Below are 18,530 nucleotides of genomic sequence, written 5' to 3' on the forward strand. Positions count from 1 at the left end.
AAAGATGGTGACTGTGTACAAATAGAGAGGATTGGTTAGTGAAGAATTGAAAGTGTACCTGTTTGTGGCGTATGCTTTATGGTATAACTGAGAACATATCAGATACAACTGAATGTCAAAAATGAATGAAGAATATTCTGAGATCACAGAAATTTAACAAGCTCATAATATAAGATTTTAACAAATCTATGGTAAAAGTTTTGCTTATAAAAATTAACAAAAAATCTCATTGATGAGATGAAGATATTTATAGGAAACTGCAGTTTTAAATATAATAAATTTGCCGGATGAAATAGCTTTGTATTGGTACTCATTTTTTAGAAGACTTAATGATGATCAATGAAAAGGTACCAGTTAGTTTTAAGCATGTTATCCCTCAGTTGAATGTTCTTGGATATACTGGCGTTGCAGGCATACTGAAGTTGCCAGAGAATGGGACAGAAAACCTACTTCAAGATGTTTGAAAGAAACATGCAATTTATTTAGCCTTCATTATTTATATAAGAAAGGATATGTGGCTTATGAAATATTTTCTGACTAGTTCAGTCCAATGTTGTAGCAGAAACACAAACTCACTAAGAGAAGCTGGACTGGAAGACACGTGTAATTGGTCATTCTTAGGCTCCACTCAGCTACTTTTCGACTTTTGTGAAAAGTAACTTTTTGGGTATTAGATTTCATAAAAACGTGACCTCTATAATTCAGCTTGATGACCAGGGAATTTTATGTTCCCTGAAAAACAAGTCTGCTTACCTTAAAAACCAATTTTGATGAGGTGGCTCATGCCTGTAATCTCAGCTACTCAGGAGGCTGAGACATGAAGATCACAAGTTTGACATGAGTCAGGGCGATTCAGTGAGACCTTGTCTCCAAATAAAGTAAAATATAAAATAAAATACCTGAGCTGTAGGTCAGTGGTAGATGACTTGTCTAGAATGTGCATTCTTTGATTGAATCTTTAGCACCTCAAAACAAACTCAACAAAGAAAAAACAAATAACAAAAAAAATGTTCTTTCTATACATTCCTTTGGTTTCAAGACCACTTGAAATGATTTAGCCTTAAAAATGCTATTTATGAGTGAGATGAAATCTTAGAGTGGTTTTGATTTGCATTTCTCTGATTGTTAATGATGATGAACATTTTTTCATGTGTTTGTTGATTGATTGTGCATCATCTTCTTAGAAGTGTCTCTTCAGGTCCTTGGCCCATTTATTGATTGGATTGATTATCTATCTATCTATCTATCTATCTATCTATCTATCTATCTATCTATCTATCTATCTATCTATTTGGTGTTTAGCTTTTGAGTTCTTTATATACTCTAGAGATTAGTGCTCTATCTGATGTGTGACAGGTAAAGATTTGCTCCCAAGATACAGGCTCTCTACTCACAGATTGTTTTTTTTTGCTGAGAAGAAACTTTTTAGTTTTAAGTTCATCCCATTTATTGATTCTTGATTTTAATTCTTATACTACAGAAATCTTATTAAGAACATTGGGGCCTAATCTGACATGATGGAGATTAGGGCCTACTTTTTCTTCTATTAGATGCAGGGTCTGTGGTTGTATTCCCAAGTTCTTGATCCATTTTGAGTTAGTTTTGTGCATGGTGAGAGACAGGGGTTTAATTTCATTTTGTTGCATATGGATTTCCAGTTTTCCCAGCATCATTTGTTGAAGAGGCTATCTTTTCTCCAATGTATGTTCTTGGCACCCTTGCTAATATAAGATAATTGTAGTTTTGTAGGTTAGTCTCTGTGCCCTTTATTCTGTACCATTGGTCTACCAGTCTGTTTTGGTGCCAATACCATGCTGTTTTTGTTACTAGTTTAAGGTCTGGTATAGTGATGCCACCTGCTTCACTCCTCCTGCTAAGGATTGCTTTAGCTATTCTGGGTCTCTTATGTTTCAAGATGAATTTCATGATTGCTTTTTCTATGTCTATGAGGAATGTCATTGGAATTTTGGTCGTAATTGCATTAAATCTGTATGGTGCTTTTGGAAGTATGATCATTTTGATAATATTAATTCTGCCTATCCAAGAGCAAGGTAGATTTTTTCATTTTCTAAAGTCTTCTTTGATTTCATTCTTTAGGTTTCGTTATACATACAAAACAACAAGTGTTGGTGAGGATGTGGGGAAAAAAGTACACTGATACACTGCTGGTGGGACTGCAAATTGGTGCACTACGGAAATTCTGCAGTATGGAAAGCAGTATGGAGATTACTTGGAAAATGGGGAATGGAACCACCATTTGACCCAGCTGTTCCTCTCCTCGGTCTATATCCATAGACTTAAAAACAACATACTACAGGGACACAGCCACATCCATGTTTATAGCAGCACAATTCACAATAGCTAAATTGTCGAACCAACCTAGATGCCCTTCAGTAGATGAATGGATAAAAAAAATGTGGCATATATACACAATGGAATATTACTCAGCAATAAAAGAGAATAAAATCATGGCATTTGCAGATAAATGGATGGAATTAGAGAACATAATGCTAGGTGAAGTTAGCCAATCCCAAAACACCAAATGCTGAATGTTTTTGATATAAGGAGTCTGATTAATAGTGGGATAGGGAGTGGGAGCATGGGCGGAATATTCGAACTCTAGATTGAGCAGAGGGGTTGGGGGGAAAGGGAGGGGGCATGGGATAATTAATGATGGTGAAATGTGATGATCATTACTATCGAAAGTCCATGTATAAAGACAGAAATTTGTGTGCATATACTATGTATACAATCAGAGATATGAAAAATTGTACTCTATATATGTAATAAGAATTGTAATGCATTCCGATGTTATATATAAATAAAAAATTACATAAAAAATGAAATAAAACACAGGGGAAAATGCTATTTATGCAATTACTAATGCTTGGAATGAGTCTTATAAATCAACATTAGTTAATATTTCATACTGACTTCATGTTACAGTGATGTTTGAAAGTGAACCTGTGAAAAAGACATTGAACGGTTTCATGTCACTAATGAAAAGGTGTCACATTTCTCTTCTTATGCTAAATGTCTATCAGCCAAAATAATGAGTTGGATAAATGCTGAACTTTATAATAATGTACTTCTTATATGAGCCTTGAATGATAGGGAAATTGCTGAAATGTTATGAAGTTCAGGTAAGTAGGAGGAGAGTGGTGATAATGATGACCATCACATCATGAATACAGGTGAAAAATACCCCCAAGCTATACAGAGAAATATGTTGTCACTCAAGTACTGATATTAAACAATGTGCAGTGATAGTATGCAAGAGATTACTCAATTCAGAAGATGCTGTTTGGATAGAAACCTGAGTTCAAGAGGTAGAAGACTAGAATAAGCCTTTTAAAAGACCATTTCTATCAAAGCCCTGGCTCACCATATGAACAGGATGTACTCTGACCATCATTAGAAGTCCAGAATGAGGCCAATGAGTACTACTATGATAGCAATACCAGTGTTCTACTTCTCCAATGAACCACATGTATAGCATAGGTAAAATTTGAACGAAGTTTTAATAACATATTCATTAGAGATAGTTCCTTTGTACTAAATTGTAATATATCATTTTAGTTTTGACATGTATTAAAGATTTCTTCTATGGATATTATTGAGATACATATATTTGGAATAGAAGAAGGTGTTATCAATTTCCTATTTCTTCAAAAACACAGCATTGGACTAATTGGCACTGTGCTTATGACAGTTGATTTATGATTAGGGAAAGAGAATTGGAAAGGCTAAGTTTTGTATGCCAACCATTCCACCTGCATTCTTATGAAAAATAATTGCTTAGCTGGTTGTTGAATACAATTAATTAAACTCCTTTTAGCAAAGTTGTATTTATATGGGCATTTTTCTTGATATTAATGGGTTTATTATAGGCTTCAGAATATGTAGAGCTCAACCTGGCAGATATTTTGAAATATCTTTTTCTTATAATGGTAATTCAGTGTTTTAAAATAAAAAATTTAAAATATAAGAGATGTGTTTATTCAGAAAATTTATATAAAAGTAAAAAGTAGGAAAAAAAGGTATAGGGATAATTTCTATTATTTTGAAGAGATAATTGCTATCAATTAATTATTTCATAGTTCTTCCCACAGTTTCTATATAGAATATGTATTTGCTTAGACTGATATATAAAGTCATATTATAATTATATATCCTTTTATCACAAGTATATAATTTTATTATTAAAATTTTTTGGAATCATTTTATGATGCTGTACTAGTTTATTATGTTTGTAACACTGCTATAATTTTCTTAATCATTTTCTTGTTTGGGGACATTTATATTTTTTATAATTTTTTTTTTTAAAGAGAGAGTGAGAGAGGAGAGAGAGAGAATTTTTAATATTTATTTTTTAGTTCTCGGCAGACACAACATCTTTGTTTGTACGTGGTGCTGAGGATCGAACCCAGGCCGCACGCATGCCAGGCGAGCGCGCTACCGCTTGAGCCACATCCCCAGCCCTAATTTTTTCTATCATAAGTATTCTGAAATGAAACTTCATTTTGTTTAACTGGACTTCATTTAAATTATTTCATTGTGATAAATTCCTAGAAGTGTCATTATCCTTCAAAAGTGTATGAACAGTTTTAAGTCTCTTGATAGTGCTGAATTGCTCCTTAGAAAGGTTATGCCAGTGAAACTTTATCACTAATAATCAATGAAGCTGTTTATAGACATTTTCTTTGTATTTATGATAGTTAGCAGGAACAGAAACATATGTTCAATTTGCCTTTTTTTTTTTTGAGGAAAATTTAATGAAGTTGGCCATTTTCCCATCATCTTTTAGTAGAGTAAAATGCATTAGTGTGTGTTGTCTCAGCCAAGCTTCATTTTTTTCTTAATGGAAACCATGAAGTACTGCATCTGAGGTTTTGGAATGTGCTTGATCACTTTTATGTCGTGACCTAATGTGCTCCAGACAAACTACCAGTCCAGTAGAGTTCACGTATTGCTTAGTTTTTCCTTTATGCACAAGAGTGAAGGAGGTTGAGAGGACTGTTGAAACCATTATATAATTCATCCATTCTAACAACAAACGTTTTTTCTGTGTTTTACCAGTTCTAGTCACTGTTCTAGATTTATAGGTGTAAATAAAGTTTAACAGCATTCTCAATTTTGCCCAAACCCAAACTACCAAAAGAATCTAAGTGTCATCCATGACCATAACAGATGCATCATATACCATTTTGAATAATATTTCTTAAAAACAGCCTTGTAGACAAGTGCACCTGAGCTACATGCCCACTGTTTGGGCATTCTACACAGCTGACTTTGAAGAGTCATTTTAATCACCTCTCATGTTCCTTCAAGATATGTGTAATGTCCTTCACATTCATTTCAAATGATGTAAAATAGACTTTATTTTCATTTTGAGAATTAGAGAGGAAGCAAGTTTCAGAGAAAGTAAACAATTTACAGAAGAACACAGCTTACAGTTGACAAGATGGGGTTTGATAAGATGGACTCCTAGCACCCATGCCTAATGGATGTGAAGAGTGGTAAAATAGTTAAAGTTTGGAAGGGTGGTACTAATGATGCCAGTCAAAGCATGGGAGTTAAGAAAATACTGCTCACTTCACTGTGGAGAAGGTATGTAGCAACCCTTTCATGGAGGCAGTGTGGTCTTGACTTTCTCCTCACCTCTTAGTCTTAGCCATTATTGTACAAGGTGATTCAGGGAGTTGATGTCCAGTGTGCTTGAGTGAATTTAGTAGTGATTGTAGCTGTCATTTATGGAGTGTCTATTATGTGCCCGAGCTGTTCTAGGGGCTTACATCTGTTTACCCACTTAATCCTCACAGTGACCTAATGGGGTCCTTTTACTGGTTTGAAGATGACAAAACTCTGCTAGTTTGTGGTGGAGTCAGGAAGAGTATGTAGTAGTGACTTGGAAGGGAAAGAACATTTATCTGGGAAGCAGGCTACACTTCTGACTGTAATTGGCTCTATGTTCTTGGGAATAACATCTATCATCTTCTTTTTTTTCAATGTACAAAATATTAGCTCTGTATTAAATGACTTCTGATTCTTCATTTTTCTTTTTCTCTTATTTTTTTATTCTGCTGAACACTGAATATCTTTTCTATTAATATAAAAGGTGCACTCTATATGTGATTTTTAGAAGTTAGTTTGTATATTAAAAGTCTCAGGAATCATTTTTTGGTTGTATTGAATGTAGACTTTCTATTTTTCTTTTACAAATTATATTCTCATGAACAGCATACAAGGGTTTCCTTTTTCCATATACTAACAGTTTCTAATCTTGTCTTTTTGATAATAACACAGATGTGAGATAATATCTCATTGTGGTTTTGATTTGCATTTCTCTGATGACTAGTGATTTTGAACATTTTTTCATACATTTGCTGGGTAGCTATAAGTCTTCTGAGAATTGGCTATTTAGATCCGTTTCCCATTTCTTTAACTTGAAGTATTTGTTTTCTTATTATTGAATTGTTGGAGGTTTTTTTGTATATAATTTTGCTATTAACCTCTATAAAATGTATGTATTTTCATGACCTTTTTTGTCCCTCAACTCTTAGGTTATCTTTTTACTCTGTGAATTGTTAAATAGCTCTTTACTTTGGATCTTTGTCTCTTTTGACCTTGCTGACCAGTTTTCCTTCATTTCTTCCTCTTCTTCCTCCTCTTTGTCTGCTTCTACTCATTGGGTAGTGCTAAGGATGTAAAATGTGAAGACCCAGAGGTGCATGCCTTTGCATTGCATGCTCTACTCTCTGGAACCAGAAAATCTAGCAGGAAGACAGGTAGCAAATAATAATAATAATAATAATAATAATAATAATAATAATAATATTAATAATAGATGTTAAATATTTTACATAGAGAGTATCTACCTTCATAAAAAAGAAAAAAGCCTTGGTTTTCTATTAGACTTTCTCTTTCCCTGTTTTGTGATAATGGTAAGCATTCTGTTCTTCAACATCTTACTATTCATATACTTTCCCCTTAAATATGATGATTTCCAAGTGCTCTGCCTTTTGCTCATTTCTGTTTTTCTCCTAACCCTCCTATGCATTCTTATGACATTAACTCTTCTATATACAGATTACTTCCTAGGTTTACATTCTGGAACTCTTTTCTTACCTCATTCTCAAACCATACTTCTGAGTGTCTCATGTAAATGACAACCTGGCTGTCTCATCTATTGCTAACTTTCTTAAATCCAATCCATCTGCAACTGCAAACACAGAAAATTATCTGAACAAACAAAATATTCATACTGAGTTTACTCTTAGTGAACAGCGATGTAATTTTTTCTGTTATCTGATCTCTGGAAATGTCTGGGTCACTTTTAACTTTTAATTCAACTGATCTCTTATATGCTGGGTAATGAGTTAAGTATCTTATGGATAGGATCTACTTTAATCCTTTCACTATTAGTTAGGTATTATTTTCTTAATTTATAGGTAAAGAATTTATTTTACAAAAAGATCAAATTACGTATCCACATAGCACCAAAGAGGTTTGCCTTGGGATCAAACCCAAATGTGTGTCTGTAAAATTGTATCATTATTGCCTTGTCTCAGTTAGTTGCCCACTTTCTCTTTTATATGGATGCAAAAATACTTACTGTCGTTCTTGGACTGCTTTCTGTGGCTGCAGAGTCCACTCTGTGTTTGTGAACAGGAAGACTTTATGAATGGGCAGAAGAACTTTTCAGTGAGTTAAGCCAAAACAAGATAGCAAAATTGTTACATAAAGGAGCAGATCACAGGTGTTTTTGGCTTTGTGCATCAAATGTTCCCTGACAACTATCAAATCTTGCTTTTGTGTCTAAAATGCTCCCTTGGCCAATATCTAAACAAATAGTTTTTGCTGAGTTCCAGTAACCTATATTAACAAAAAAATAGGCCATGGATGGATTTGGCTCTTGGGTCAAATATTTTTCTACATTTTTGTGTGTTTGTTTAACTATTTCATTTTTTAGCATCAAATCCAATGAGTTTTATTGGATTTATTTATTCAAGCATTCATATTTATATTTTAAATGCATCGATGTGGGTTTGACTTGTAAGATAGAAGCTTCAGGGAGAAAATTGAAAAGAGAATTTGAATTGAACATTCTAGGGTCTTTGAGAAGTACTTAATTGTTCAGAACTCTGACTTTCCTGTAATGGGTAGGCATTTTAGGAGTTTACACAAATTACATTAGCTGTTTGGGCTTTAGTTTAGTTTTTTTTTTTTTTTTTGTTACATGGTTCAGAATAATACTTCACCACGTAGCATTATTGATGGGATGAAATGGAAGAGCATTATACCAGCAGAAGTGTGACTGTGGTTGGGATTTTTATCTTCTCAGGGTGTCCTGTGTATTTCATATAGCATATTTCTTTTCTTTTTTTCTGTCTAATTCTTTTTAATTTTCATTATGTTTTTATTAGTGCATTATAGTTGCACATAATTGTGGAATTGAATTCAACATGTTCATTATATAATTTGCTCCATTTCAATAACATAACATAATTTTCTCCATTTCAATCTAAAGTACTACCCTCTTTCCTCTCCCCAAATCCCAATCCTCTATTCGTCTACTCTATTGGTCTTCCTCGTATTTTTTTAAATTGGTGTATTATATATAAAAGTGGAATGCATTCAGATATGTTCATACTTGTATAAGGAACAGTTTGAACAGTTTTATCAGTTTTATTCCACAGTTCTTCCTCTTTCCTATCCCTCTTCCCTCCCACTTGATTACCTTCCTCTACTCCACTGTTCTCCCTTCTATTTTCATGAGATCCCCTTTAAATTTTTTTTTTTATTTCTCTCTTGTTTCCAGCTTTGAGAGAAAATATTCAACCCTTGACTTTCTGAATCTGGCTTCTTGTACATAGCATGATATTCTCTACTTCCATGCATTTACCAGCAAATGCCATAATTTTATCCTTCTTTCTGGTTGAGTAAAATGCCATTGTGTATAATACCATATTTCTTTGTTCACTTATTTATTGAGGGACACCTAAGCTGGTTCCATAACTTGGTATTGTGAATTGTAGTTATAAACATTGACCTTCCTGTGTCATAATAGTATGTGGATTTTAGCTCTTTTGAATTAATATCATTGAGTGGGATAGCTGGCACCAAAATGGTCTATTCTTGGTCTTTTGAAGAATCTCCTCAGTGCTTTCCAAAGTGGTCCTTCTAATTTTCTGACCCACCAACAATGTATGAGTGTATCTTTTACCCCCACATTCTTGTCAGCATTCTAACTGAAATGAGATGAAATCTCAGTGTAGTTTTGATTTGCATTTCTATGACTGGTAAGGATGTTGAACACTTTTTATATGTTTGTTGGCCATTTCCATTTGTTTGAGAATTGTCTGTTCATTTGCACTTTTGTTGATTGGGTTATTTGCCTTTTTTCGCATTAAATTTTTTGAGTTCTCTACATATTCTGGATATGAATCTCCTGTTGGAAGAATAGCTGGCAAACATTTTCTCCCATTCTCTAGGCCCCTCCTCAAACTCTTTAATCATGTCCTTTGTTGTGTAGAAGCTTTTTTCATTTGAAGACATCCACTTATTGATTATTGGTTTTATTTCCTGATATTTAGGAGTCTTATTAAGGAAGTTATTGCTTGTGCCAGTCTGTTGAAAACATGTTGACCCATTTTTTTTTAATAGTCGCAGTGTTTTTGGTTAGTTCCTAGGTCTTTGATCCATTTTCAGCCCCCCTACCCCCCCATATTAGACCATGTGTGTTCTGCGTGGTCTAATATGTTGTTCATACTTTGAATTGAATTTTTAAACTTAATTTATTGATTGTTATCTTCCAAATATCTGTTTGGTTCTCTTTATGAATTTCTCTGTCTTTATTGAGGTGATTGTTCTTTTACTTCCTGTACTTTCTTAGTTTGTTTCTTATAGCTTCTTTTAGCTCCTTGATGATTTTAACTATTAACTTTTTGAATTCTTTTCCATTTTGTCCACTTTGATTTCTGAGGATTCAGTGACTTTTAGATGCATTTAATTTCCTTGCTTTCTCATGTTTCCTCTGTTTCTGTGTTGATATTTGCCAGTCTGCTGCATTGTATCTTCCTCCCCCTATTGACTAGAAGACTTTTGAGTAAACTGCTTTCACTTGCCTATGTGTTCCAATATCTGTCAGAGGGTCTGGGTTCTCCATGTTTTGATCAGTCACTTAACTACCTTTTAAGGGGAGCTGATTATCACTTGTAAACACTTAAGAGCAAACCATATACTAATAAGTTTTAACACCTGTTAAAACTTTTTCTACAACTCTGGTGCATCCAATGTGGAATAAGGGGATAATATACTAAAGCAGGGTGATAGATTGATATTTTAAAAGTGAATTTTTATTGTATTCTACATGGAGCATGCAAATCAAAGAGAAAGAAGAGGTGTGTGAAAACAGAAAGAAAATACAGAGATAAGGAAGAGAGTCAAGATGAAAAAATTGTGGGTTGAAAAAAAGAGTGTGTGAGGTAAAAGAGAATAGAAGGAAGAAAAGATATAATGTGTAAATCTGATTAATACAGTATCCTAAAGAAGATACCAGTGAACTCTCCATTAAAAATTTAAAAAAACCCCAAAATTATTCTAGCTAGTCTAAGTAAAAAAGCAAAGTAGAACATAAAGAGCTAAGCAGCACACAAAGTAATAGGAAAAATGAATAAATCTCAAGGAAAGCATAATTAAAAAAATATAGAAACCTAAACAAACCAGCAAAAGAAAAACCAAATTAAAAAACAGAATGCACTTACACATACCTGCAAGAAATAAAAATCACATAAAGCCATGTATACACATATGAAAAACAATCCCGGAAAAACCAAAAATAATTCAGGGTCATAGGAGGGCAGGGTTAAAGGCAAGAAAAATATGGAGAATCAATGAATACGATGGGAGAGGGTGAAAGTATAATATAATGTTGAAGAGAGAAAGAAGCAAACACAATGGATGGGTCCAATCACTACAAAATTTTACTACATTAAAAAAAAAAAAGCCAGGCATAACACACCTGTTATTGGAACTTCAGATTTTGGAGGGCTTAGGCATTCAGCACAGGAGGAGGAATGTTTTGGGTACCTAGGTTGAGCCTGTTTCAGCACTAAAAGCAGAAGGGGATGGTGATGTGACTCAGTGACTGCGCCCCTATGTTCAATTCTCAGCTCCACAGCAACCAAAATGAAACAAAACACAATTCTTATGAAGCAACTACAGAGGAAAATATATTTTTAAAAAAAGTGGGTGGAGTTGGGAATGAAGGTATAAAGGAGAGATAATATTAAGAATAGAAGGGCAGAAAAAATGGAAAAGACTACAATCAAAATACAGAATGGTAGCATGGATAGTTCAGGTTGAGACATTATAATATATTTGATAAAAACAATGCAGAAAAGTACACTGGAGAATACAATTTCCAGTCAAGTGGGGGAGATCCATCAAATGAATACATAAAATTTTATCAGTGGAATAACAAAGGCTGACATTAAAGTGTGAAAATTTTATTCTTTCTGATGTTTTTGAGATGGAAGGAGCTATTAGAGTTCTTATTTTGGATTATGTCTAAAATTAGGAGGCAGAGTTGACATTTTAGGCTCCACAGTTTAACCTCATAGTGCCTTTGAATTTGGTAGCAAATTTCACAGGACCAGTCCATTGTATGTTTTTTATGAGACATTTCTAGATCAAACTTTTGCTTCAAAGGTGTCTCCACACTCAAGTTCTTGCACTTCTCCAAGATGGCTTCTATCTGTCTGCCTCTGGTATATGCTTATGGGGCTGCAGAATTTTTATGTTGTTCTAGCCAGCTGAAAGCTCTTAGTATGGTTTGATGGAAGCTCCTGAGTGTCTTTTCCTTGTTACATGTTCTTTCCCAGGCTGGAAAAGCAACTTGTTGTTCCCAGTGAAATAGCTTGCCCAGGGCTAATAGTAAATAACTTCTCATTTTCTACTTGTGGGTGTTCTGCTGCATGTGAGAGATCCACCTGGTTGACTCTCCTCAATTGTGGATGATGCCTGGCACTTATGAAAATAGGGCTTGGGTTGGGCTTGTTGGGAAAACCTAGTAAATCCATCAGCTTCTGAGAATGTGCTCAGTAGCTCCCAGTGCAAACAGCCTGCTGATATGACCCTGTTAGCCCCAGGTCACAATTCCTTACCACTGAGCCTTGCCTTGCTGTCCTGCTCTGGGCATTAGAGTGGGTCTGAATGACTCCAGTGCTTAATCTCCAGCTGTGGTGGCTGGTGCCTTGCTATGGGACCAACTGTTATATAATAAACTCTGCTTCTGTGGTAGATGTCCCAGGGTAGGCCGGCCATGAAAATCCCAAATTCTGAATAGCTCTGACGACAATGACTTAATAACAATTCTCACTGCCTCTGTCTGTCTCCCAAGTAGCAAATATGGGTCTGAGAGTCCCAGAAGAATTTCTCCCACTCAAATTCTGGACCTTTCAAACTGCTAACTTATGATTGCTAAAGCACCCATTTCTATGATCCTGTCATCAGCTTTTTTGCCTCTTGCAATCCAGAGTTGCTAGTGGGGCTGTGCCGCAGACTGGTTTTTAGGCTAGGCACCTGTGATTCCAGTAAAAGGGAGGTGGGAAGAGAAAAAGAAAAGATGGAAACTTGTTGGATCTTGTGAATGTTGAAAATAGGATATTAAATAATATTAATACCCAAAGCATGGAGATCCCAGCTCTTTCAGGTACACAAAGGTGCCCCTCTTAAGACGAATCCTTGTTCTACTCTTATGTCTTCTGTAGGAAATACAGTTCTGGCCCTGAGTCACACTGGTTTGTTGCACTGTATTTAAGTTTCTTTTGCTTAGACTGTTTATCTAATGGTAATATCAGAAGTTCTTGATATCTTTATGATTCCTCTTTTTTTCTCCCCTTATGGATGAGCTTTGTGTAACCAGTGTTCTAGAATACTATTTGTTAGATCAGGCAACGTGGGCAGCAACTAAAGGAGGCAGATTTAAAAAGGCCAGCGAATAGGCTTTCTTTGAGATATCACTCCTGGGCGGAACTCCTTCAGACCTACAGAGTGGACAGGAGAAGGGCCTGAGGAGAAACCCTGTGAGAGCTTGACTGGACTGGGATTTTATGGGGCTTAGGCAGGAAGGGAAGGGCTTGGGACAGGAAAAGGTGTTTTAGAGTCCCCTGTCCTCCTGGAGTTGGTAGGGGGTAGGTGGCGGGGGCTGCGGGCTGGCTGAACTCCTGGATTGGCCAGGGGGTCCTGATGATTGACAGGCAGTAGTCAGGAGATCCTGCTGATTGATAGGTTTTTCTGTCAGTGCCTGATTGATATTTCTTTCCCGCACTGGCTGCTCTGTCCTAAGTCACTGCTACCAACCTGACACTATTGTCTCCACCCCCCAAACTCTTTATTTTCTGAAAATAAATAACCACCAAACAGCTGTTCCTGTGCTTCTCTGAGTTGGTATCATCTCCTCTCCCAGCAGACACCGTTGATCTGATCCAAGCAGGGAGCAGCCAGTGTGCAGTGATCGGTACTCATCTGCCTGTTTCCCTCTTTCTGTCTTTTTCACTCTTCCTGTTGGCCTCACTCTGGTCAGGGTTCAGGATGGAGAATTCTTTCTTATTTTATGCTTAGTAATCAAATTCCAAGTCCTTCCAACTTTCAAATCTTTTCTTTGACACCCACTTTCTTGGTCAGCTGTTCTTTCACTGCTTTGATTGTGGGCTTTTCTTTCACTTCTTTGATTGAGGATGGCTGCCTAGATCTGCTCTGCCATCTTTCTTTGTCCCTGACAGTTTTCTTTTTTACCTTCATTTTATTTATTTATTTTTTACTTGGTGCTGATGATCAAACACATGTGCTAGGTGATAGCTCTACTGCTGAGCCCCAGCCCCAGCCCCATGTTTCCTAAGTGATAGGTAACAGACAGATGTGAGCTTTAAGAACTGAGGTTAAGAGGTTCATTCTATAAACTGGACCTACATGCTTTTCCCCACATGCTTTCTTTTAAAAAGCGCTTCACTGGATTGGGGATGTAGCTCAGTGATAGAATACTTGTCTCACAGGCATATTGGAGGCCCTGGGTTTAATCCCCAGCATCTCCACCCCCAACCCCCCACCAAATGCAGTTTGCCTGCAGCCTTATCCTGGCATTAGTCAACAGGATATGTTACATTCCTTAGGAAGCAGCCTGTTACCTGCAAAACAGACACAGGCCCAAAAGGCTCTTTCTTGCTTAAAAGAACACAAGGTACCCTGAAGGACTGAGACTTTTGTGACCTTTACACAGATTGCAGTACTCGAGGAGACCGGATAATTAGAAGCAAAATCCCATAATCATAAAATCTTTTAATAACAAGTTCCAATTAGGACCAGTCACCATAGGCCAAGGTGACTCAGGATTGCCTTGGATCTTTGGCATATCATTTCAATAGAAAAATCTTCCCTCCTTTTGTTAAGACTTGTATGGTGGGAACTTGAATGTCTGATGCAATCCTACTGTCTATCAGAATTCAAGAGGTGGACCTTGGCAGGACTCTGGAAACTTCCCTGGGATCCGTGATAAAACTGGAAGGCAGGAGAGGTATACTGTCCTCATCCTTTCAGAGGGACCAACTTCCTCTCCCTTTTTCCTTTTTCTAGTCTCTTCTAATAAGTTTGCCTGCCTCTGTGCGCAACTCCTCTGAAATCCATTCAGCATCACAGGAGAAACTGTGACTGGACCTCCGCAGTTGCTGTGGCTCCACAGATGGCCTTGCTCTGTAACAGAAAGAACTTGGCTTTTCACAAATGAGTGGAAAGCTATCCTTTCCATTAATCTTTCTCTGTGAAAGATGATAACTGAAAAGAACACGTAATTTTTGGGGTGAGGAGAATGGACTGTGGGAGATGTAAGCATGACTGAGAATGAGGACAAGAAAATTAAACTTTAGTGGGCACACCAGAGATGATGTGAGGAGATCAGTGAAGTGGCCTGAAGGAGGGTCACATGTTTGATATCCTAGAAGTAGGTCTGGGTGTATGGGGAGCTAGAAACTGAGAAGGAAAAGCATAGACAGCCACTACGAGTATCTCCAAATCACCTTTTCTAGAACAATTCTGAACTTTGTATAACAGCATCTGTCTTTGGAACAAAGTTCTTTCTTGTGTCAGTTAGGGTGCTGAGTTGGGTACCCAACATTATACAGTGTGTGCTAAGGTGCATCCAGCTGTAATATGCATATTTAAAATTCACATCCACTGCAGTGATAAGCCACTGAGCAGTGGAGATGGGAAGACAGACTTCAGTTGATGCCTAACCCTGTTTGAAGCAACTTGGACAGAATAGAATAATGGCTCCAGATGAATAAAAATCCAGAGTTTTGGGGTATCTTTGGACACTTCTCATATGATGATACTCTTAGACAAAAGTGCTATGTACAGGCTTCAAATAAGCACTCACACAAGCACAGCAATTTAACTTGGAGCTAAGTATTCTCAGTTTCAATTTGAATCTGGTGAATAATGCTGCTCAGGTCCACGCTAGGTGAGCTTTTGGTGGTCACTTGGAGCAAAGTAATGCTCCCCTAATACAGCTTAATACCATGAAGTGTTTTTTTTTTTATTATGATTGCATCGCCCTTGTAGTAAAATAACCACATGGTTGTATATTTTAAAGTAGCTCAGTAGATAAAATTCCAAATTTTAGAAGATACATTTGAGTGATTTAGGTTTATGAACTTAAATTATTTATGAATATTGGAATATGACATATAATGATTCTCATTACTGAGATCCCTGAGGGAACTGAAAACTGGCTTTTATGGGGAAAGAACATTGTATTAGTGGTCCAGAATCCTTTGCTGTGGGTCTTAACTTCCTTGTTACCAGTTGCAGGGTTTGGTCATTTACATCTGGGTATTTGCCACCTCTTCTTAGTCATTAAGTCTCTGAGTTAGTCTGTTTTCTGCCATATCAGAATACCATACAAGGTTATTTATTTATGATGAAAAGAAATTTATTGCTTACAGTTGTAAATTCTGGGCAGTCCAAAATCAAGGTGCTGGCAGGAGGTGAGGGCTTCCTTGGGTAATGATCTGTGGTGGAGGAGAGAGGATAGAGTCTGCGGTTGGATCCCATTTCCACTATAAGGAACCCACTCTTGTTATAGTAGAATTATCCCATTCACAAGGCAGAGCTCTTACAACCTATTCATCTATTAAAGGTCCCATCTTAATACTGTTACAATGGCAATTAAATTTCAACAGGAGTTTCTTGGGGGGATTTTTCTAAACATAGCCGCCTCTGCCATCATAATTTCTTAACTGATCTTCCTGCTGTGTAGAGGGGACAGTGGGGAAGGGTACATGTCTTTAGGAAAGTGGGGAACTGGTGGGAGACACAAAGGACACACTTTACTCTCTGGAGAGTGAAAGCTGACTTGGGCTATGCATGTGTGCTCTTTCCAGAATCTGTGAGGAGTTTCTATGATGGTTTGTTCAGCTCTCAGGAGGGCTGCCCATGCACATGTCTGCCTGGTGAGGAAGATCAGTCCTGTCAGCAGAAACCATCAGCATCAAGTGTGGGGCTCCAGGCCGGCTGCATCAGAGTTTGTTGCCCAAGGAGCTCCAGGCAGTGTCACAGAGTTGCTGGGCAAGTCCTACCCTCAGGATGACCATACCAACCTCACCCAGAAGGTCCTGTCCAGAGTTGGCAGGAACCTGCACAACCAGCAGCACCACCCTCTGTGGCTGATCAAGGAGAGAGTGAAGGAGCACTTCTACAAGCAGTATGTGGGCCGCTCTGGGACACCACTATTCTCGGTCTATGACGACCTATGTCCAGTGGTCACCACCTGGCAGAACTTTGATAGCCTGCTCATCCCAGCTCACCACCCCAGCAGGAAGAAGGGGGACAATTACTACTTGAATCGAACTCACATGCTGAGAGCACACACTTCTGCACACCAGTGGGACTTGGTGCATGCAGGACTGGATGCCTTCCTGGTGGTGGGTGATGTCTACCGGCGTGACCAGATTGACTCCCAGCACTACCCAGTTTTCCACCAGTTGGAGGGTGTTCGGCTCTTCTCCCAGCATGAGGTGAGTCTTGAGATGTTTCTCATCTCTGAAGGACATGATTTACATTTTGTGCTAATGTCAACAAAGGTTATCTCAGTAAAGTTGGTAGAATCATTCTTGATTTTTATTTTGCTATAGTGAAGCATCCATTTTTTTATACCTTTATTTCATTTATTGATTTTTATGTGATACTGAGGATTGAGCTCAGTGATTCACATGTGCTAGGCAAGCGCTCTACTACTGAGCTACAACCCTAGCCTGAAGCATCCATTTTTCATGATGTCTTTTGTACATGGTTTCTCACCCTCCATTGTACATGGCGGATTTGTTATTAATATAACTTCAGAAATCAGATATTGTTTTCTCTTGTCTGACCTTATCCTTTCTCTCAATACTCACCTGCTTTTCTCCAAGTTATGGCTTGTGAATGGATAGTCTGTGGCTCAAATTCACTCTTAATCCAGATTGACTAAAGATACAACCCTGAAACCTGTGGTCAGGTTATTTCAGTTCTCAGTTAGTAGAAGTTAATTATGTTTTCATGCTGTTAGAGATAATGAACTTCTTATATACCTTAGGGGATTGGAGATGTATTGGCTTCAACTCTAAACTGTGTTCTCATTCCTAAGCTCTTTCTTTACTTTCATTCAGATGATGATTTGGAATGTCTTAATTGCTGTTGTTTTTGAAGTGTGTGTTTGATTGCATAAAACTTTTTTATCAAGAAGTCAAATACTCTGGCCATTCTCAGAAACACTCAACTCCTTGCTTCTGTTATATTGTTAGTGTAATATATTAGATGCATTTTTGCAAATTACAAAAATTCCTAAATAGCTTGAGTCCATTTCCTAAAGAATTCTCTCATTTATCCTTAATTCGTATGTTAATTCGTATGGCTCCATTTTCATTGTGAGAAAGAAGTAAAATTAAAGTAGGCTCAGGAAGTATTTCATTTACTCTTGTAGCAATCTCCTTCCAAATATTGCTCATTGGAACAGGAGGAATTATTATGGTCACAAAACTCCCTTCTGCAAACACAAGCTAAATTGGCTGTTAATATGAAAATAAATAGTATAGGAACCTTAGGCTAATAAATAACCATTGTTGTATTGTATTAAATAAGTCATTAGCTGGGAAGGACTGGATGAGACTGTCTCCTCATTCTCTTTTCTTTCTGCTTGATTCCACAGGTGAATCTATGATATCCTGTGAATCTATGATAATTCAACAATGGGTTAGCCTTCCCAAAAGGCCATCAGAGCCATCTCTGGGGAGCTTAGAGTGGTCTTACTTCTTGGAATAATTGACTGTTTTCTAAATTAGGAATAATAACTATTACAAAGAATATGGATGTATTAGGAAACTAAAAGAAATGAACAAAGACAGGTCAGAGTCTGGGAAATATGACCAAGTGATAGAATGTCACTTACAATTAATCTGCAAGAGGGGCTGTGATGCCGGTAATGTGATGTACAGGTC

At 37.0% G+C, this 18,530-nt stretch overlaps 1 protein-coding gene across 10 annotated transcripts in view; it reads left to right on the forward strand.

The window, feature by feature from the left end:
* Positions 1–18,530, forward strand: part of Fars2 (phenylalanyl-tRNA synthetase 2, mitochondrial) — a 491,273-nt gene that overhangs the window by 100,656 nt on the left and 372,087 nt on the right. For 7 of the 10 annotated variants that reach the window (XR_013425364.1, XM_013359661.4, XM_040282165.2 and 4 more), the window contains one exon: positions 16,440–17,072. The exons of the other annotated variants lie outside the window; for them this stretch is intronic. Coding sequence is in view for 6 of the 7 variants with exons in the window: in XM_013359661.4 (XP_013215115.2) it covers positions 16,458–17,072 (615 nt within the window). In the remaining variant the exon portion in view is untranslated. The remainder of the gene's footprint in view (positions 1–16,439; positions 17,073–18,530) is intronic. 10 annotated transcript variants of the gene reach the window in all.

The sequence above is a fragment of the Ictidomys tridecemlineatus genome, chromosome 8, assembly GCF_052094955.1.
Source record: "Ictidomys tridecemlineatus isolate mIctTri1 chromosome 8, mIctTri1.hap1, whole genome shotgun sequence".
Lineage (NCBI taxonomy): Eukaryota > Metazoa > Chordata > Mammalia > Rodentia > Sciuridae > Ictidomys > Ictidomys tridecemlineatus.